A 22,620-nucleotide genomic window follows, 5' to 3' on the forward strand; every position below is an offset into this window, starting at 1 on the left:
CATCGAGCTCCTCTCAATGTGGAAGAGCACCGCAATTCTCACCCTTTCTCGAAGCGAGAGCCGAGACAACCTGCAAAAGCAACCTATTCAATCCACTTACCACCACACGTGTCTATAGGTGAGACTACATATCGACCTGTTGGTCTCCAAGCTGCCTGGATGTTGCGATAGTGTGCGGCCCCTCTAAACGTCATAGTGATTTTTTTTCTATATCTTCTGAACTTCTCCCCAATGTCACTATTTATTTCCTACTCACTAAAACTTTTATTTGATGCATTAATCCAAATTCCAGCCCAACCCTTGTTTCCTTCATATCTGCTATTTATTTTTCTATTTGCACTTTTGTTGTTACATTATTATTTAACAGCAGTTGCGAGACATAAGTGAAAAGATCTGGTTCAGAACCAAACACCTCCCATCTTCCACTGACCCACAATTCCAAAATTCCTGAGAACCGTCCCTTAGCACAGATATAACACAAATACTTCCATTTTCGTTACATCCACCAATTCTGTACTATTCCACCAAGAAGAACATTCTGCTAGCTGCAACGTCCTCCATTATGTGGATTAGGTCTCAGGTAGCATTTTCTTGGAGGCCCATAGAGACCTCTGTGACTGCTGATTGCCATTAGGTACCCAAGTGAGATCCTCAGACTTATAGTGCAACTCATAGTGGGTCTTTCTGGTGCATGGCTGTGCTCAGCCTCATGTGGCTAAAGTATGTCTCCAGTTCCCGATCTCATGAACTTGTCTGCCTATTCACTGGAGGGTTATGGTTCAATCAAACCCTTTTGACCTGCCCTGATCCGTCTGGCAGGAGGTCCCTTGTGGAGAACATTTTTCGTCTCAACAGAAGTAATGCATATGAAACACATCAACACAATTAATGAAATAAATGAAAAACAAAACAAAAGAAAGGCAACAGCAGATTTCATCCTGGCATGTAGGAAAAAACAGACCTCCATGGGTTGATGATTTTGAGTTCCATTGATCACTAAAATGACTGATATTTCATTCACTGTGATCCAAGCACATGTTCCATATATTTATTTTTAGCAGTGTATTACAAATGCAAAACGTTCAGCAAAAACCCAACAACCATGACGTTAGCGGTAGCTACAAGAGCGGATAGACAAAAAAGACGGCAATGTGTGTTGCATCTGTTACTGTGTGCTTTCATCTCCTCTAATCGCATCCTCTGAGAGCATTCAGCAGATGGACCGCAGAGGCTTTTAATGCAGTGCATTGAAAAAAAACATCCATTGATCTCTCCATTCACCCCTCTCGAGTTGTTTATCAATGAAACCTAAGCCATTAATAGGACATAGAATGTGTCCAAGCATGTCACGTGTCACATCTCAATGTTGCAGTAAATGAGATGATGAAAAACATTCTAAATGGTACGTAGTGTATATACGTAATGGGTAAAAATTGTGAAGGGAAACTACTTGAAAGTCACTGAGCACATAATGAAGCCATTTCTCTGCACACCCACATGAAATGTAAATTGTGGAAGAGCAGTAGTTTTAAAGATATGAGCGAGGAAATTATGCTGGTTCTGACTTTTGCACCTCATGCCCACAAAATACAGTCTCAGAATCAAGGCTAATTTATCAATTTCGGGGATTTTCATTCTTACAACACCAAGGCAACCCATTTTGTATGCTGCAACCTTCTCAATGCAATTCAAGGCATTGTTGTGGAAACTCACTTTTGGTAAGCCTGCTGTAATTTAGAATGTACAAAATAGGAAAAGGAATCTAGTGCACATATGGACAACACTTAATTCTTAGCGTTTTTTTGACAATTGATGTTTTGAAAAACCAACACGAGTTTCATTCAGCTTGTTTCAAGCCATGAAACTGAAACGTGAGCCACGACAGATTGTTGTTTTTTCACTAAATTCCAAATACGTCTGAATGAAGCTTTTAGATACGAATCATTTCTTGCTTTCGTGTTTCTAATTCTTGAATGTAATGAAAATAAAAATAAGAACCGTGTTTCTTTGCAATCTCAGCTAATCAAAAGCTCTCCAGCTAACAGGGAATTGTATATTTAGTCCAATCCAGCCCATTACTGCCAAATTGGTAAAACAGAAAATACAACTAAGCCTCAACTGGTCAACTGAATCAACAAGAAAGTCAGTAGCGCTTTGGTCATATACAATTACATTTATGAATTGTGGTAGAATATCTGTGACCACACTAAATTGTGTGACGTGTCAGCTGCAAGAGATGCAGAGATGGTGCAAAATTGAATGTGTGTTTATTTTTGTGTGTTCCTGAGAAAGGCTACCCAGGAACGCATGAGACCTCTGTTGTCACTGCATCCCACATGAAAGGTTCATCCAACAAATGTCCGATGACCTTGCACTGCGCATCTTTGTGTGGTTTATACAAACCTCATCTGCCTGCTCAGCACTTTGCAAGGGTCAGCAGTGGATGATAGAAAACAGCACGACTATGCTACATTTTTCCATAAAAAAATTTTTTCCACCTCTTCTATACTTCCAGTAAAATGGTCTACTTGCGCAACAACATCTAAATGGTGTACAGTAATATACAGTATATATACAATAATTATTCTCAGTAAATTGCAGTAATTTGTTTTTGAGACAGAGTGGAGAATGTTTTGACCACATAAACATTTAAACCAGCAGTTTAAAGGGTGTATTGTCTGGGCATTGACTGAAATTCTAAAGTCCAGACAATAAAATTACAAATGCTTTTAATTAGCTACAACGTTGCAAACAACAGACATAATAAACAGCTACAGCATTGAAATGGATAGCAAAAACCAAGAGCAGGTCAACTGCTGTAAATACATTCAAACTCAGTAAAAGACAAGGAACAGCAGAGAACACGAGCGTTTTGACTGAGAGACACAACAGATTTGACACCAGAAGGAATATGACAGCTGAAACTGGAAGATAAAATGCAATTGAAATTAGAAACCCCAAAACTGTTGAAAGTTCAGCAGAAAATCTCAATTTCTGCAATACATAGGGACACAAATAAAAACAAATTGTGGTACCGTGTCTATCTTTGGTTACTGAATCCCTTGAGCATTAAGCAGTAAATTTTGTTGATTATTATTTCAGGCATCACTTATGATTTGAATGTCAAAGCCACACGATCAGAATGAATATTTACAGTAAGAGGCTTCAACTCCAGGGCAGCTCCAGCTTTCACATTTGGCAAATTTCCACAAGCCTTCCATCTGAATAATCGCTGCTCTCTAATTATTGCTTGAAAAATAATCAAATTCATTTGTCCTTAATGAAAAGCTTCAGACAATTTAGAGGAATGATGAAACACCGACATGCTCTTCTGTCTTGCTCACTCTCTTTCTTCTAATTTAGTTTTGTTCACCTCCGGCCTTCCATCAGATGGGCGTCGTCCTCGGTGTGCTGGTGATTCTCTGGCTTCTTCCTCCTGGCTCGGAGTGAGTCAGCGCCCTGAGCTCCAGGATCCTGGCGTTCGGCCTCCATGTCCTCCGCTTCAGACTCATTCGCCAATTGTTCCTCTGCCTCTATCTCCTCTTCATCCTTTTCGTCATCCTCCTCGCTTCTCTCCGAGTCTGACTCATCTGAGTTGCCATCTTCCAGGTAGCGATAACCTTTGACCTGTGGACACAAATTACATCATTTCTGCAGGGTGAGGAATTGCTTTTTGTTGGTAGGCTGAGTAGGACAACAGAAATTTCACACAATAAAAAGCATGAGCTTTTCAAACACTTATAAAAAGTCAACACACCCCAATTAAAATGCCAGTTTTTGTGAGGGCTTATGTCACAAACAATCAGAAACTGGTTCTGGGTTTGAATCTAAGCATGTTCTTCTTATGCTTGTGTGGGTCTTCTCCAGGAACTACTGGTCCCACTTTTGTTTTTTGGTGAATAGTAAATTTACTTACTGAATTCTCTGATATTTTTATGAGACACTGCAATTTTTTTTAATAAATAAAAAACTTTACAAAAGCTGAGTAGATGATGGTATAAGACATTTAGTGCCAGTCTGATCACCTTGTGCCTGGGTCGAGGAATGCGGGGCAACCTATGACGCTCGTTCTTGGCTAGGCGGCGTTCCATCAGCCAGTAGCAGTAGCAAGCTAGCAGTAAAGTTGCTAACATGATGGCAAGTTTCGCCTCAATTGGAGAGATGTGGAGAGAAAGACAAAATTAAAATGTGACGTTTTATTTTCAGCATCAGCGCTAATTCAATGCCTTTTCTCTAGGCTCTATTTACAACACACTACTACATCAAGCAGTTATCTTCAAAAGGTCATTGATGGGGAAAACTCTTCAAAACTCTTGCTGTCATCATTTATGGGCTCTAGTTCAGATTCCCTTATGTTGCTGGTTTTTTTCTGCCTTACCCAAACCCTGATAAATCATTCCATTCGTCAAGAGCTGAACCACAGCCGACCTTACATCTCTCTATTTACATCTTTGTCAAGTCATCATTCGCAGTACATATTTCAAAAGTGGGGAGTAAAAGGAAAAAGTCATCAGAAAAACAAATAATCTATTAGTACATGACACATTTAAGTGCAGCAACAACGTATTCCTACTTTGTTACTTCACAGCCCTGATTTACAGTTACTTACCCTCATCGGCATCTCTGACCAGAGGTAGACCACAAAGATGGCAATGGCCTGTAACCAGTGATAGATTGTGAAGACAAAGTCCAGACGTTCCTTCTCCTCAGCATATAAAATACCAAGCAAGGCTGAAACAGACACACAAATATGGATGCTTTTTGGTAAGACATTGCATGTGCATGCACCACTACATCCCAAGTGCTACTCACTGCTGACTCCAGTCTTGTTCAGGGCCGTCCCAAGTCCCCAGAGTATAGTAATTACCAGAAGAGGGACCTCATAGGCCACGTTTTGTGGAGTTGGCGAAAACACCATGAGTACCACTAACAGTATCAAATGCACAGTGGCTCCTCCTGCCAGACACACCCACCGCGGGAGACGTAGGAGGCAGAGGGACAGGATAGAGAAGACTGAGCACGAGAGTCCATAGACCACAATCAATAGCCACAATTTTTGGAGACCCAAAGTACAAACGCCATAAGACTGTATGGAGAGAAAAGATTCATAAATAAATACACCTGGCATGATCGTGTACTCTTTAAATAGTATCAGCTTTATCTAGTACAGTGGCATCTTGACTTTCGAGTGTGCCAACCTACGGTTTTGTCTCTTTGGGGGGCTTTTAGTCGTAAATGAAAATCTGATTTGTGAGGAAGCTTCAGAAACTCTGCAACTAGATGGCCACGAGATGGCGACAAAGGACTTCAGCCACAATCATTTCAAGTGGTTACCTCCAGTGAGTTTTGAACTTGTATTTTTTTGGGCTGTTGTTTTTTCTAACCATGGATGCTAAGAAGTGAAGTGGTAAAAAAAAAAAAAAAAAAAACATGATGTCCACTGAATTACTATATCTTTAAATCCCAGAAAATCTCTGAGCAAGGGGTGTATGTGACTTGGTAAATCAATGCGAGCAAATTACTGCTACATCTACACTATGTACTACTTAATAAGTTGCAAGCGAGCAATAAAGGCGATAATGTCAACCAAGGCAATTAAAATAATTCCTACGTTGCACACCTTGGCGAAGCTGCGGAATGTTTCAAAAATGTGGTGAAAAATGCAGAAGCTGTCAAGAATATATTCTGTGAAATTGAAGGGCAAAATTGAAAAACATGTATAAGTATTATCAATTAGTACTATTGTACCTTTTTATTAAGTATAATACTGTACAGTGCTAATTAAAAAACAAGTGATAAATCAATGCTGATTTTGGGGGGGCTGAAACGGATTAATAGCATTTCCTTTATTTCAATAGCTGTAAGGTCAATTCAAGATATAAGTGATTTTTATTTAGAAGCAAGGCACAAATTAAACTCGTAAGTCAAGGTACCACCGCATACCTTATATTAATCTTTGAATGACAGCAAAGTACCAGGATGAGTCCGGTGATGGCGAAGAGTACTTCAAATCCGCTGTAGATGAAGAAAGGGCAGAGAAGGCGTAGGCGGTAGTCCCTCATATGTTTGAAAGGGAGCTGGAAGATGTTTCCCCAGCCAATACTACGCAGATCAATTTCCTCTGTTGGGCGGTACGCAGCACCACACAGCACAAGGAACTGAATGAGGTAAAATAATTGAAGTTCACATTTGGAAACTGACAAAATGGGGAAAGGGCACAGAAACTGAGATTATTAAAGCTAGATGGAAGAACAAAAAAACATAGACATAGAGCTAGTAAGGAGCTAATTGTTACTCCAATGAAAGGTTGGATTTTTTTACATTATGTCAACGTGTGTGTTGTAGCAAAATAATTAAATGGAAGAAACCATCCAAACACTATGAAATGCAGGGTCTTTTGGGTGTGCGTTAGAAGCCAGAACACTTACAATGATCATGGAAAGAAAAGCGAAGCCCATAAGGACGCTCTCCCCGATGATCAGATTCATGGACTGGGGTAGAAATTTCAGCACGGTGGTGTTGAATCCCGGAACCACACCACTAATTTCAGCCCCTGGTGGGAAAAAGACAAGAATATTTTACCAAAACCACCTAGAATATCATTTTAGGCATGCCATACAGTCACAGCTACAAAATGGCACATTGTTTCAATTTCAATGAAAATGTCAGCATGTCGTAAAATTAGCAATATCTTTGCTTTGAATGCACACTAGACTGAAAAGTCAAAACTGGATGAGATGTGCTTTTACTTTTTTTATGTCTGTGCTGTTTATTTTTCCATTTGGAAGCATGGAGTTAAGGCTTTAGATTACGGGGACAGATTTATGTCAACAATATTCACACAAATACAGCCACGTTATCAAACATGTTTGCGAAAATGACTTTTCAAATTAGCTGTTTTAGAATTTTAACAATAAGTGCAGAGCTCCAATCTAACTGAAAAGTTAAACTTATTTTTGTCTCAGTTTCAGACCAAAAAAAAGTGCAATGAATTCCCAGAATCAGCAACATTTATTATAAAGTGAAAATTTAAATAAACAAATAAATAAATAATTCCCTGAAGTTAACCCGGTTTTAAATGAATCTTTTATTTAAACAAAAAAAGGCAGATGCCGATATTCGTCAAAATGCCGAATGTCTGCACCAATAAACGTCTATTCCAAGCACACACGCATGAACAAAACTAGAATCACATCACAGTTCCAATGAGGGTGCAGTGACTTTACCACAGTTTTTGACATTGATGAGAATGTGATTGTTGTCAAGAATGCATTCTTTGAGGATGATAGTCATGGGGAGCTCAGCAAAGACGAAGCTCAGCTGGTGAGAGACACAAAACACAGACAAATCAAAATTGACCTGCAATCTGTCCAAAAATATTTACAGTATTTTCCGCACTATAAATCACACTTGGAATTTTTTTTAATAATTAAGGTGTGTCTTTCAATAAGGTGTGCCTTTTGTGTGTCTTTAATAAGGTGTGCCTTTTGTGTGGACCGAATTCCAAAATGTTGCTGTGTGGCTGTTGTCACACAGGGACATAATATGTAGGCGTAACCCGATGAACCGATCATCAATACGTTGTACGTAAATTACGTAGACCAGGGCGGTAAACCAATCAGAGAACTGTACGTAATGTGTAGAGTGGGGACAAGTCACCTGTGAGGATAAGTGGTGATGAAAAGGGAGGATCCACTGTATAGTGCAACATTATTAGTGGGCTAAAGTCAATCATACCTCAATTTCTTTCCAAAAACACAGGTCATGTATAATATTATACATATACATATATATAATATAATATATATAATTCCTGCACATTTTCTGAATTGTGTCAAATGGGTGATACAAAGCTATAACCTCACCCCCCAGATTACGTGAAATTGGTTTAGTCTCCTCTTCACCTCTGAGTGAGTGACAGTGTTGGGGGATGAGAAAACTATCAACTGATGTTCTTGTCGAATGCGAAATAAGTGAGATGGACACAAAAAGGTCAAAGCCATCATTCTTAATTTTTCAAAAATTATTGTTGTTCTCCACCAATTTTCTGCATAGTTTATACACACTGATAACTGTAATGTTCAGAATTGTCCCATTGTCTTTGTGCACTTTAAAAAGTGTTTGATTGCAATAGTGAAACTTGTGCAATTGAGAAAAGCAATTTTTACTTTGTCACGTTATTAAAATACATCTGTGTGAATTTCTTTTTTTTTACGGGGGGGCTTGGAAGTACAGTAATCCCTCGTTTGTCAGTTAATGTATATGAAACCATTTAAGTGCATATGTTATTATTAGAACATTAAAAAATAGTTTCAAATGTGTAAATAGTACATTAATAGCATAAATAACATACAGAAATTATTGTACAAATATTGAAAATATAAATATTATACATGTATGTGTGTGGGTGTAACACGTGTAGATGTGACGTTTTGTTGTTAACCTTGGTTAAACAGGGACCTCTAGTTGTCACAAGTTACCATAGCAGCGCTATGCGCATTTTGTAGATGTATATATATATATATATATATATATATATATATATATATATATATATATATACATACATCTACAATGTATATATATACTGTAAATATGATTTTAGGACTCTTTTATTATTATAACAACTTTTTATAACAAGGTACAATACTGTAAATATGTTTTCAGAAGTATTTTGTTATAACAACTTCTTTTATAACAAAGTACAACACTGTAAATGTGTTTTTAGAACTCTTATTATCACAACTTTTTTTTTTTTGGCTGGAAAAAATCCGCGAAGCAGTGAAGCCGCGATAAACGAACCATAATAAGTAATTTTGTAATAAGTATTTATTACTTGCCGAAATAAACAAATCAAATCAACTAACTGTCCCATGCTCCCATTTCATTTTTTTGTTTTGTTTTTTATTTTGTTTGTTTACCGTAAGTCACGGCATACATGCGCCCTATAATGCGTTGCGCCCACTACGGTAATTATAAGAGCATTTTAAATATTACATACGATATTCAAACCTTATGAACATAAATAAATGTAAAATGTAAATGTAAAAAAAATCTTGTTTTTTGGGAACTGCTGCTATATTTTATGCACGTCCAAACGTGTTTTTATGTTTTATGGAGGGACTCACATGAAAGATGACACTGAAGATTGACTGGAAGATGATGATGTATTTGTGGCACGCTCCTTTTGGAATCTTCTTCTGCTCCTGTACATGCTCTTCCTTATAGTTGGCATATTCATAATACTGTTGTGCCATCCTGTGTGTGACAGCATGACTCGTCAGGAATATTAGTTTTTTGTAACTGTTCATCGCAAAGGTAGCATTTCTCAAATCTTATACAACACTGTGATCAATATAAAAGCACAGTACTATAGTAAGCCTACTTTTATGCATGCATTAATACTTTATCTTAAATATAACACTGTCTATACTGCAGTACATAGTACAGTAGAATCTGATCGTTGATCTGATCATCATGTGGCAGCAATTCAGATTATACATAGAAAATCTGAACTACCATGTACAGAATAGAAAAGTAAGAAATCTCTTTCGAGAAAAGTGTATATGAAACACTGTAGGCATTACAGTGTTGTCATCTGAGTTTCTTTGGTTCAGAAATTCTCAATCACATCACAACAATTATATTCACTTGCTATGAGCTATTTAAAAAAAAGTCCAGATTCGCCTGTAAGAAAAGTCTAATGAAAATGCATAGAAATATGCTTGATGTCCTTGTGTCCTCGAGTGACATAATGATGTGACAGTTGTGACAAGTAGTTTTGAGAAAGTAACCTGATTTTATGAGGTAATAATTTGCTGTACAGTGCATTTTTCCATCTTTTCTAAATAAATGTCATCCTTTATGATCCTTGGACTCACCTTGTGATATAATTTCCTAGGGAGGCCCATAGTGGTACAATGGCCACGCCGATAGCAACGGCAGATGGAACCAAGGTGTAGTAACGCTCCCAGTAATTGGTCGAGACAAAAAATGCATAGATTCCTGAGGCCAGAAACATCATCCACTTGGTTCCAAGAAATCTTAGATCAATCAAAACATGAGGATTACATGGTTTAGGATAACCAATGTTTAATTGAAGGAATCGTTGCATGTGCTTGTCTACCTGATGAGAATCGGGGTATACAGCAGGCCTACTATGGGCGTGACGTTGATTCCCCTCAGCATCTTCCGATCAATGTCTTCTAAACCCAGGTTGCTGTACTTTACTTCACGATAAGTCATATCGTAATGAAGGATAAGTTGCAGCTGCAGTAACCCTGGAAAATGCACATCACAGAATACACAAGTGAGTTTGTGGTCTGTGTCCCGACTCATATCAAACTACGACTGGCGACTTCTGACCCATGTACACGCTGTACATAATCATGGCTCCAAAGCTGGCTGCCAGAACATTCTTGATGACTCCTAATCGCTTCCTTCTGTAATATTTTCTTTCTTCCTCCTCCTCATTGTATTCCGCCTGTGGACCCAAAAACTCCTCCATCTTTGAGAAACAGTGGTTAAATGCGATAGATAGTCAGAAGAGAGTCATTTTATCTGCAATCAGGAAAGAGGTACTTAGGACTAAAGTCTGATTATCACAAGGTCCAAACACTGAAGGCTTTGTATAATACTGTGCGTTCGAAAGCTCACCTGGCCCTGCATGTTGTCTTCTCGCTGCATTTCATTAGCAGCGCCGTTGATAGGCGCGAAACCCTGATCAGCTTCTTTCAACTCTTCCACCATATCCATCTGGTGACCAGAAGGAGTACAACACCAAAGTAATGAACACTTCATGAGTTGTAATCATTTACTCATCAAATACATTTTTCAATTTAATTACAATGTATTCCATATTAATAGGTACCAAACATTTTACTAACATTGGGGAACTACTTCTTAAATATGACCGATGAAAGATGGACAGGCCTGAGTCACATAAAATATTGTTGTACAGTACTATATTTTCTTTGGTTGCATGTTCGCCTTAATTTGAGTCACTGTTGACATGTTAACGATTATTTATTTGGTAAAACTTCAAAGGCAAATGGAGTTCAACAAACATCACCAAATTGTGAGTTTCCTCCCCGGTGACACTTTGCCAGGGCTCGACTGCAGTCACCATCATGTGCTTGTTTGAGCACACACAGTACAAAGTACATTTGTACTCAATGGTATCAGTGTAGGTGTGCGCGTGTGTGTGTGCGTGCATGTGTGCGTGTGTGTGTGTGCGTGTGTGTGTGGCGTGTTATTGTTTTAATTTATATATAATTATATATAATTTATATATTTTTTTTTATTATTTGGTGTCATTAATAATTTATTTAAAAAAAATTTAAGGAACATTTAATTTTCACACATGCAATCACTCTGTCAACTTCTATTTGACAGGCTCTTAAACACAATTGGCCACTGTTGAATTTTTTTAACAAAGCATGCAGTTGGTGCCATGTATGTGCGGTGCACCCTTATTTTTCATTGGTTAACAGACAATCATTGAAACAGGAACCGAATTTTTACATTTGAACAGTTTCACGGGAATCATAATGTTACTCCCACTCAATGATTCTCGAGACTCAATGCCATTGACTGAGTGATGAAATTATGCTCTTGCGTGTACACTGCTATATTCATGTGCACTGGAGAACCGCAAACTGTTTCACTACCACACAATCATGAGTGTGCGCTTCGGTACCAACACATCACATAGTACCGTTTGAGTTTATGTACCATTCGGTTGGAACCAAAACAAGTACTGACTTTGTATGAGTCATTGAATGTTTTCTTTATTAACGTGGGCTAGACCCATTGAGATGTAACATTTCATTTGCGAGACGGTCCCACACAAAAACACAACAGAGCAAGCATAACGGCACACTAGTCAGAAGACAAAACAACAAAAAGAAACAAACAAAATAAAAGAAAACTACAGACAAGGAATCAAGTATAGTGTGATAATAAAATAATAAATAGAAACGCTGACAACAGGGTCGTAAATAATTAAACAAGATATTTTTATTCAAGGCATTCAAACTGTTCCCACAAAGATAAAGCTGAACAAGTGTCTAAAATAAGATAACAGTGAACAACTGTCTAAAATAAGTCATGGTAAGATGAAGACTTTGGATTCAGTGGAAAATACAGGATCTAGTTCTGATGAATATCAAACACTGTATGTTTGTCTATTTTGTGCATGCAGTATCACATACGATATTGTTCCTCCTGTTCGTTCCTATTCATTTAACACATTATTCTTGCTTCTCTATGGCACTTCCCCATTTGTTAATTTCTTTGGTCAGTTGTTTTACTAAAAACAACTACGTATGTTAAAAGTATTCAAAATTGTAGACAGTCTTCTAGCTCATTTCCCTCAGGGGTATGTTAAGATGTAAATGTATATATATATACGTATATATATATATATATATACACTACCGTTCAAAAGTTTGGGGTCACAAAATTGTTTGGGTGACCCCAAACTTTTGAACGGTAGTGTATATATTTATTTAGATAATTATTTATAGATTATATATATAATCTTCTGTGTAAAAAATCTTATAATATATATGTATACTTATATTCATAGATTTTTTATAATCGTATACAAATATAAGATATAATTTATAATATTTAATTCATAATATTTTATTATAATAATATTTACACTACCGTATATATATATATGTGTGTGTGTGTGTGTGTGTGTGTGTGTACAGTTGTTTTTTCTGGACTTTCACGCAATAAGCTTAATAACGACCCTGATCATTTGAAACGCGGAAAACAAGCAGGACAGCGGCCCATTAAGACCGAGTTTTACGCCACTGTAGACTACAAGAGAAATAACGAGAACCACTTATCTACGAAATATTTCATCCTCGTCAAGATTATTGGCAACGTTATCCTTATTTTAGCACAAATTGTACTTCGTTGTTAACCTGAAAGGGAAACTTTAAATACGCAAGTGGTTGACATTTAGTTTTCTTTAAAGCAGATAAAAAACAATTAAGCATCGCATTGACATCGTGTATTCTCACCTTAGTTCGAGAGCGTATTTGACAGTGGCCGCTCCTTTCAACTCTCGAATGGGTCAGACGCGGCAAGATCTTCCAGCGTCCACTTGTGGACAAGCCCCATGCAGCACAAACGCTTCTCACAACGTCGTGGATTGGCAAAGCTTCCGTTTTCCAGTGTGCGGACCACAGGTATATAATAAAAGGAGTTTCGAGAGGAACCGAAAGTCGTTTGTCTTCACTTCCTCCCCATCTGCTACTGTTTGTCTTAAAGGGACAAGCACAAATTTGCCGCCCCCGGCTCCCTCGATGGTTGTTGTAATAATAACAGCAATATCCGCCTCAGCTAGTGCATACTAACTTTGCTTTATTCATGTTAGGGGGAATAACATTGCAGTTCCGCCGATACGCAGTCGGACGGCTGACAGACAGAATAAAGGCATCACGCAAAATGAAACTGATTTTAAAAAAGAAAACACATGGTCCACTTATGACACAATCTACACAATAATGATAAATGGTATATATGGTATATAAATGGTCAAATTTATATTATCTGAGGAGGGCAATGACGTACATAACAGTGTCTTTAAACCGCATGTGTGTGTTCACAATTCATCGCACAGAATAATTATTTCTCATTGTAATCATATGGCCTTCAATTATATTGATTTTTGCTATTGAGCAAGCCACAAACTCGAGGGCTCCACCGTAGTGTCTTTCAAGGGACCCAAGGTCGTTTAACAATGACCCGAGGGGGTGGCATAAAAATGGTCATTATATTTAGTATCGCGTGTTTATGTAGAAGCTTGAGTTGGCCTTCCAGTGTAGCAGGCTGTCTTGAAGGTAGACAAAAATATAATGGAAGGTTTCAAAAGAGTTCCAAGAGGCAGGCGACGTTCCTTGTGGGGTTAACGCCAAAGAAATCCGTTGGTAAATTTCTCATGCTGATGCATAAAGGGTCATGATTACTATTAGCAGTGGTTAAAGTTGACTATTGGTTTAATTGTAACTGTGAGTGGATCAACAAAAAGGTACAGTGTCCTGAACTGAAGACAGTAACAGTTGTTTATGACATACTGCATTTAAAAATCTATGTACATATGACTGAGTCAAAGTACAAAAAATAAAAAATATATGCATTCATACTCCAGTAACCCAATCTGAAGGACCAGGCCTGGTTGAATATATCAGTCCACATCAAGAGAGGTTGCTGAGACTGTTTCTGAAGTACTTTAAGTCATAATACAAGTGTACACAGTGCTCAGACCCTTTTATGTAACCCTCAAATGCAGCAAACGGTTTCTCCCACTGGACCCACATGAACTTAAATTCGGATGCATTCACTCACAAACACGTCTCAAATAAAACTCTTGCTTTTAAGAGTTCACCCAAGCAAATGTTGTTGCCATGATATTTTGTGGAAGTCTTAGGCATCTAATCCCAGTCTCTGCGTCACTATCCGCTGCCGACAGCTGCTTTCCTCATCATGTCCTCATCTTGGACTGAGAGCTCTGTTAGCTTGCGTCCTAGCCTCTCGTGGAGGTCCAGGTATTTGGCCACGCAGCGGTCCAGGCACACAGACTCGCCCTTTGTCAGCTCTGCCTCTTTGTAATGTGGCGGCACACACTTTCGGTGGCAGGCGTTGGTCATTCTGGAAATGCAATGTATTTGAGCCATTATTCATTTGAAGTAACGTTTCATTTTCCATGGCTAACTTTTTACTATTCTGTGACAAGTAATATTTTGGAGAGATAGGCAAAGTACACAAGCACCTCAAATCAACTTTACATTAGACAGTTGTCATTACAGTTAAGAATTGGTGTTTTCTTCGCTATATTTAATATCGTTAATCTTTTTCAATTTGAATGGCAGTTAAAACATTAAGAAGTTACTTAAACATCCAAGTTAAAGGTTTAATGATGTGACAGTTTGGTGCGTTAGAGCGCCATTGTCTACTAAATGTCTGAGTTAACCACAGACATTTTAGGAAAAGCCATGGATTTAATGGTGAAGGTTATGTTTCATGCACTTTCTGTTGGCCTCTTAAAAACATCAAACCACAAAACAATTTTATTTAGACCAAATATGACACTACAACGGCTGTGGTTGGTGATGTCATATGTGCTCCATGTGTTGCACGGGAGATGCACTGGAGAACATCCTCAAGGTTTGAACTCTTTGGTCTTTCTTACTCAGAAAGAGGAGAAATAACATCTGAGAAGTTTCAGAAATTCATCTGCTGTGCAAGTCATATGTTCAGGGTCTGATATTCCTGTCGATATTTTCTGCGAGGTCCAAGATGTTATCTTGCACATGAAACATATTGGCCTAAGTGTTCATGTCTAAATCCATAGCATTTCCTAAAACGTCTGCAATTACCTCAAGGTGGAGCTTGTGCTGCAACAAGCAATTTAATTGGTGCTGGATCAGCGTGAGTCCCACCCATTGAGCTTGATGGGACAAAATGACAGAAAAAATTAATTCATGACACAGAGGAACAAGAGCGGTACAATTAAATAAATTCTCAAATAAATAATTATTGAAATATAAACAAATATATTGACATAAATATTGAAATTAATTAATACATGCTATTTTAACTAGATTTATATATTTATTGTGTGTTCATTCATTTAATTTTGGTACTCTTGTACCTTCATAGCACTGTCGAGCAAATACAAATGAATACAACATTGAACATCTGTTGCAAAATACTCTATTTGTCAAACATCTGTTCTCATACATTCATATAAACATATTGCTCAATATCGTCGTCGAATTTCTGATTGGTTGATTCAAAAAAATCTTTAAAACTTCTGAAAAATCCTGATTGTGTAAATCCTGGTTCATTAAATTGGAGCCTATAAATATATAATTTAAGGTGATGTCAGTAATACCGAACAATCATTTTTCTTTATTGTGCTTGACGTAAACAAGTGAGGATCCCTGAGTGACAAGAACCACACTAGTTTAAATGCGACATCTAGTACGTATTTCGAAGTAATTCCAAGCTCGCACACTGGTTTCGCTAGTAACTATAATTTATATTGTTTTCACCTCAACGCTAAACGAGAGAACAGTATTTTGATGAATGAAACGATGGTGCCACTGCAGAAGCTAGCTGAGGTTAGCTTATTCCAACTTTACCGGTTGTACATATCAGCCATCATCTCCACCTCCAACTCCGCCGCCAGTTGCTGCGCCTTCATGGGGTCCATGACGTGTTACAGTGCAGGCCAGTCTTTCTGAGCGCAAACGGACCGTCTTATTGACCTGCTCTCTCTGACAATGAGGTTGCCGGTGAGGTTTGAGTAACCTTCAAGTCCTGTGCATACACGTGCATTCTGTTTCCGTTACCGCTTCCGCTGTCAATAAAGGTAAATTCCTAGTCGTTGAAATAATAGCGCGCCCTCTGCTGCAATGTAGCGGTACTCTCAGTCTGGTGAGTATACTGTATTTAAAAAAAGGGAGGAAGAGAGGAACACAGGATAAAACGTAAATTAACATGTTGAAATCAATAACACATTTTATTGAAAGTGGGTTTTGTAAATACAGGCTTTTTTACATCCAATATTAATTTGATAAATGATTTATAAATCATATTAGTAGCCATCCACTTTTTAAACACAAAACGATTTAAACACAACATAAAAAAAGCAACATTTTAAATTCTTTAGCAGGTTATAGAAATAAAGTAAGCGAGGTTCTTTTGTTGGCAACTTACACAAAAAAAACAACTGGGGGAAAAAGCAACATTTTACCTTCTTTAACAGATTAGGAAAATCTGCAAGTAAAATAAGTGCGATTCTTTTGTTGCCATCTTACGCAGACAATAACTGGTAAGGGAAACACAACAGGAAAAAAATTATTATACAAAGATGGTCACTCAATTAGACATCTGACCTTGGCACAAAATATAAGTAAAAGCCAGAGAGAAACAGAACATTAGGAATGACCACAACACCAAAAAAGTACACACATCAGTCTAACTCATCGCCCGTCACGTCGATTTCTTCCTCCTCTTCACTTGGTGTAGTATCAGTATCAGCATCAACAAGTATGCACTCGTGCTGGCTGATTAAAAGTATCTTTTCTGGGGAAGAGAGTATATCGTCTACCTCAATGATATCTTCTTTATTGCATTCAGACAGACATGTACTGATTTGGGGGTTCACGGTAGGCTCCAAGGATGCTTGATTTTGTGGACATGGATGTCTGTCACAAAGAGAGCAATCTGGGTTGTTTTCTTGAGGTGGCATCACAACAGGCGTTAGTCCTGCAAATCAAAAGTGAACAAGTGGTGACTTTTTATTTATTTATATATATAAAATATATATATATTTTATAAGAGTGACATGTTGACACATTATTCAAAATACACGTGATAAAAAAACAAATTTTATATATGTAAAGAATCTTATTCATGCACATTTAGCACTGGCACAACCAAGAAAAAAAGTTGGGTGCATCAGTATGCGTACAAAAAAGTTAATCGCAAACCCTGTTGACACATCCATTAAATATCGTGTCTCAAATCCTTGTATTCTGTTTTCATGCATGTTTCACACAGACTCCCAACAATAATTGGGACTTGTAGATTCAAATTTCTTTCTTGTAAGTTTTCATCATCATGTTGACTTCCACTAAAATGAAATGAACCAAATGAAATAAATGTGCAACATCAAGTACATGCACAGTCATACCTTGTATGGGGGTCTTCTGTGCTTGGTCCCTCTCAGAATGTTGAGTAAATGATTCTTTGGCCTCATCCAAAGAAGGATGCTCAGCAGTTAAGAAAGTGGTCCTCTTTCTAAAAGAGCTCTCGGAGTCTTGTTCTTGTAATCTGTCCTTCTCATCTGGTGATTGCTTGAGAATTTGACAGTGATTCACATCAACGGAAACATTGACATTTGCAGAAGTTTCTTCCTGAAGCGGAATTCTGACGATGTCTATATGATCATCTCCATTGAAGGACTTTTTACCAACTTCTTGGCTAACTGATTTCTTTTTGAAGTTGTGCCGTTTTTTACCAACTTCTTGGCTAACTGATTTCTTTTTTAAGTTGTGCCGTTTGCTGAAAGCAATCTTCTGTTTGGACGCATTGTTGTCAGTTTTGGCAGCGCTCATTGTAACCACCTGCCCCTTTCCCCTTCCTTTCTTATTTTTGGGGCCTTTTCTTTTCATTATATTACTCTTTTCCAGATCTATCTTGAACAATTCCTCTTCAATTTTCATCTCATTTTCACTCTTGGATATGACTGGAGCAGAAGTGTTTGGAGAAAAAAGAGCTTTCGTGTTTTTTGGTCGTCTGCCACGTTTCAGCTTGAAGAGACAGACTTGGTTGGATGCAATAGGAAATCTCAGGACCTTTGCGTTTGCATTGGTGTAGCTTTGTGTGCATGTGTCGCTTGGAGGCACTTGAGTTGTTTTCAGGAAGCCCCTGGTCTTGATGCGCGTTTGGCTTGTATTTGTCGATTTTGGAGGTTCCACGGTTATGGTTCTCTCTTTCACATGGTTGCTTGTGGTTGACAGTTGATTCTGTGTGACTGAAAGACCGGTTGGTGATTTTGGAGAGCCTTTGGCCATATTTCTGTCTTTTGCCAGGACATTGTTTTGTGACAAACTAACTGAGCAAACACTCAGTTGTTTTGTACTCAGATATGCATTACAATTTGAACCAATGGCATCTGGAGGATAATCCACGCACACTTTCCTTTTTTTAGGAGGTGCAATACCATCGAAAGCAACACTTTTTTTACGTATTAAAGTTGGCTTTATCTTCTTGGGGTAAGACTTTCTTTCAGCAGCAGTTGGACACGCCCCCACGGCGTTCCTAATGCAAGGTAGTGTTCTACAGCTTTGGCTTTGCTGTGGTTCAGACTCCAACTGCTTTAGAAATGGCTTTCGCCAGCAGTTTTGACGTGTCTTCAATAAAGGGTGCTGTTCATCTTCTCTATGAGCAATTGGAAAAACAAGTAATCCAGAATGTTCTATGAGCAAGGGTCCCACACAGCGAGGCAATTGATAATTGCTAGCGGTTAGGTTATCAGTTTCTGCTGAAGTGAACGGATCAATCGGAGAGAGGCATCTAGGGAGCCGCAAATCGTTCAAACAAGGTGACGAAAACGAAGACAAGGGATGCGGCTCCTGGACTGGTCGGTAATTTTGCTCCAATGATCTCACAGATGAGAGATCCAAATTAAACGGTTGCTCTGAGATTTCCATGCTACTCGGATTTTTACAGTTGAGCTGTTTCTGAGCTGTACACAAAAAAAAACGAAAAAAGAGCATTGTGTTAAGAAAAATCTTTGGATTGCTGCTAAGTGACTGCACCCAAATAATGGCATTTTGCTCTTGAAATTCAAAACATTGCAATTACATTTTTCATCAATTCATGCCGTACACCAACCATTGCCAACAATTCCTACATGAAAAATTCAACATTGAAATTCTCACCAAAAAATACTTAAAATGTATGATTTAAAAAACAAATCTGTAATTTCTAAATTTTTTTGACCATTCCAACTTTAACTCTTCCCCTGATCCATACTGATGCCAAAAATTCCCATGTACCAAAAATTTTAATTTTCAACATCACACTACCCACAAAATATTACAAATTGGGTTTTTTTTCATTTTCCTTCAGTAATCTCTACATTTTTAACCCATTTCAACTTTTCCAATTTAAAACTGTTCATCTTATCCAAATGTGAATTGATGACACCATAAATCTATTTGCGGCTATGACATGTAACAAACCAAACATTTGACAGCGGCTACAAAAATACACGTGTGAAGTAAAAAAAATAAAATAAAAAAGCATGCATGCACATACCTGCGTATGTTGGTATCTGGTCACTTCGTTCCACAACGTTCTGACATTCAGCTGAAGGGGTGGCTGAAAGTATCTTACTTTGCCCCGTGTCACCCTCTGGACTTCCCAAGTCAGTCAGAATGTTCAGACCCATCATGATGTCCTCCAACAACTTCTCTATCTGCTCATCAGATTCTTCTGAAAGGCTGTGAAGCTGTGGAACAGATGCCGACTGGAGCGTTCCACTTTGGTGTGGAGCAGTGCAATCAATGACGTGATGTGACCGTTCAGATGTAGTACTGGGGTGGGATGGAAGTCTATTGGAGTTGCTGGGTTCACCTTGTTTATGAATGGAAGTCTGGGCTGCAGCTGGGGAGGCCTCCTACAAAGGCATGACCAATAAGACCAAATATAAAGAAATTATAAATTATATACACTGTACATAAATTGAAAGTATCAAGTAGTCCCACAGTGAGAAAAAACAGAGAAAAACTATGGATCATTTTGAAATGCATCAAGATTTGGGCCGCTCAAATAATCCAATTCTAATCATGATTACAATTTTGGCTCCCAACGATCTCAAAATTCATATAATCGAGGAAAAACGTTTATTTGGTGTTTACGGTTCGGGTTAGTCAATGAACGTAAGTTCATGAACTCGTTCATATTTTGGACGAACGTGAACTGAACGTAGCGCAATTTTGCTCAAAATGCAACAAAAGTGTGATGACAGATGTTCCAGTGGAACGCCCTCCTTGACCACTTTGAGATTTTGTGCCAAATGTAAAATGTGTTATAAATTAAATTTATTATTATTATTCTATCCACAAATACTAAACTGTATTGTTGCATCAAAGCTGCTAGCAGGCGGTCCTTAACATTGTGAGTCTTCAATTGCACCCGTATAATGAGGAATGAAGGCTATTAGAATCAAAACTTTGGAGGCTAAAGCAAAGTTAGTGAGTATCTTACATAATGTATTTTACCTGAGGTAAAGGGGTGAACCCTGACGTTGTCTCATCCTCATCTGGAATAGACACAACCTCCCAGAGTTTTTCTTTTGACCTCCTTCTCCTCAGTTTCACCTGCAAAGCAGAATATCAACACGGTACTTTATTTTTCCTGACGAGGATATAAATGTGTAAAGAAGTCACCACACACAATAAAAAAAATTAAAAAAAACATGATGTGACTGAAAAGCCATTTGTGGAATACCTATCATAATCGGGGATCATTATGGGGTATGTAAGTTGTGCCCTTTTTCTAACAGTCTGGATCGTGAAAGGATGTGAATCTCTGTGTGTGTGTGATTATTCTAGTTGAGGCCAGCAGAAATACTTATTCAACTAAACGTCTATTAAATTAGATGTAATCAATGTCATTCCACATATTTAGACCTGAATACTGAAAGGTGATGGAAAATTGACTATGAGCCCAAACTATTTACCTTAACAGATAATTGTGTTGACTCCATCAGTTTCATCTTGGGCAGGTTCTTCTTTGCTATCTTGGCAAATACGGGCCTCCTTTCTGTAGAATTGGCATTTTCAACTTCTGGTATCTTCTCAGCTTCGACTCTGCTTGTCTTGATCTTGTCCTTTCTTTGAGTCAGCAAAAGAGTACTACCAGTGGAATCAGAACATTCATTCCGAGGCTTCTGGGAGAAGGACATGTCATTGTTGGAACTGCAGGACCGATTGCTGGACACTTGGTCATTTGACGTTGGATTTGTAACAGATGCAGAGGGTTCATGTGAACTTGATTTGCAAGTAGCTAATGGGATGTTTTGAAGTTGACATTTGATGTGCTCTGGGGTTACAGGTTCACTTCGATTTTCTAACGGAGTTTGTGTCCCGATGGATACACAACTTGTCTTCTCCACTGAACAATGTGTATCTTTCCCAATTCCTGCCATCTTAGGATCCGCTAGTGAATCTTTCATTGTCTTGCATTTAGCACTCTCCCCACCAGCAGCTGTTAACGTGCAGCATTTACTGTAACTCCTGACCCGGTTCTCCTGGGGGTCCATCTCCTTTGTAGCCTCATTTCTCTGTCGCTGTATGAGGGGTGTAATCCCAAATTTCTGGACTGCATTCATCACATCACTGTGTTCTACACTTCCTTTTACCTCCAACTCTCCTGAGTAAAGAAGGCCAACCAGCTTCAACAGGGTGTGGGCCTTCAAAGACTGAAGCTGGATCTGACGTTTTTGCCCATTTGGAGGAGGAGGTGTGGCTGACAGCTTCTGAGAGAAATAAGGACTAAACGCCGCTAGAACACAGCTATGAGTGGGCACCGAGATACCTGAAAGATGAATAGCAATCATGTCACATACTTTGGATTAACGCATTATTTTCATTAATATATTTCATCATTGGAATTTTTTTTTTTTTTTTTTTACACACTAGGATTTTGAATTAATGCATAATTTTCATCAATATATTTCATCATTAACATAATTTGAAAAAAATAATTTTACACACTAGGCCTCACCCTCAGTTTGCAAAAGTGTATCACAGAACTGGGCGCTGTGTTGTTGTCTCTGGAGCTCTCCAAGAAGCTTCATCTCATAGTCCCGTAACTGGTAGTGCTGCATGTTTCCATTAGCATTGGGGAGCAATGCAGGGTAGCTTGCAAACATAGTAAAAAGTACCCAATTAGTCAGTTTTGCTAATTTTGGGCCCTGTTACGACAATACATTACAAGCGTGTGAAAGTTGCCATTGGCCACTATTCTGAGCAGGTGGCCGCACTCAGAGGACTCAGCAATGTCCGTCCGCGTGGTCTTGGT

At 38.3% G+C, this 22,620-nt stretch overlaps 3 protein-coding genes across 3 annotated transcripts; all 3 read right to left on the reverse strand.

Annotated features, from left to right (window-relative positions):
- Positions 1-2,705: 2,705 nt before the first annotated feature.
- Positions 2,706-13,323, reverse strand: unc93b1 (unc-93 homolog B1, TLR signaling regulator). The gene is made up of 13 exons (XM_037252336.1): positions 13,038-13,323; positions 10,657-10,755; positions 10,366-10,507; positions 10,127-10,280; positions 9,882-10,043; positions 9,129-9,258; positions 7,227-7,320; positions 6,429-6,553; positions 5,976-6,158; positions 4,813-5,086; positions 4,610-4,731; positions 4,026-4,148; positions 2,706-3,627 (listed from the first exon to the last, which is right to left on the reverse strand). Exons 2-13 carry the CDS (start codon positions 10,753-10,755, stop codon positions 3,370-3,372), a joined length of 1,866 nt encoding a protein of 621 aa, XP_037108231.1. The 5' UTR covers positions 13,038-13,323; the 3' UTR covers positions 2,706-3,369.
- A 669-nt stretch (positions 13,324-13,992) lies between these two features.
- Positions 13,993-16,376, reverse strand: timm10 (translocase of inner mitochondrial membrane 10 homolog (yeast)). The gene is made up of 2 exons (XM_037252350.1): positions 16,164-16,376; positions 13,993-14,667 (listed from the first exon to the last, which is right to left on the reverse strand). The coding sequence occupies exons 1-2, from the start codon at positions 16,232-16,234 to the stop codon at positions 14,472-14,474; spliced, it is 267 nt and encodes an 88-aa protein (XP_037108245.1). The 5' UTR covers positions 16,235-16,376; the 3' UTR covers positions 13,993-14,471.
- Positions 16,377-16,996: 620 nt separating this feature from the next.
- On the reverse strand, positions 16,997-22,426 carry LOC119121973. Its single transcript, XM_037250111.1, has 6 exons — positions 22,324-22,426; positions 21,278-22,134; positions 20,817-20,915; positions 19,852-20,212; positions 17,720-19,369; positions 16,997-17,292 (listed from the first exon to the last, which is right to left on the reverse strand). Exons 1-6 carry the CDS (start codon positions 22,424-22,426, stop codon positions 16,997-16,999), a joined length of 3,366 nt encoding a protein of 1,121 aa, XP_037106006.1.
- Positions 22,427-22,620: the final 194 nt, after the last annotated feature.

This window comes from Syngnathus acus, chromosome 1, assembly GCF_901709675.1.
Source record: "Syngnathus acus chromosome 1, fSynAcu1.2, whole genome shotgun sequence".
In the NCBI taxonomy this organism is placed as follows: Eukaryota; Metazoa; Chordata; class Actinopteri; order Syngnathiformes; family Syngnathidae; genus Syngnathus; species Syngnathus acus.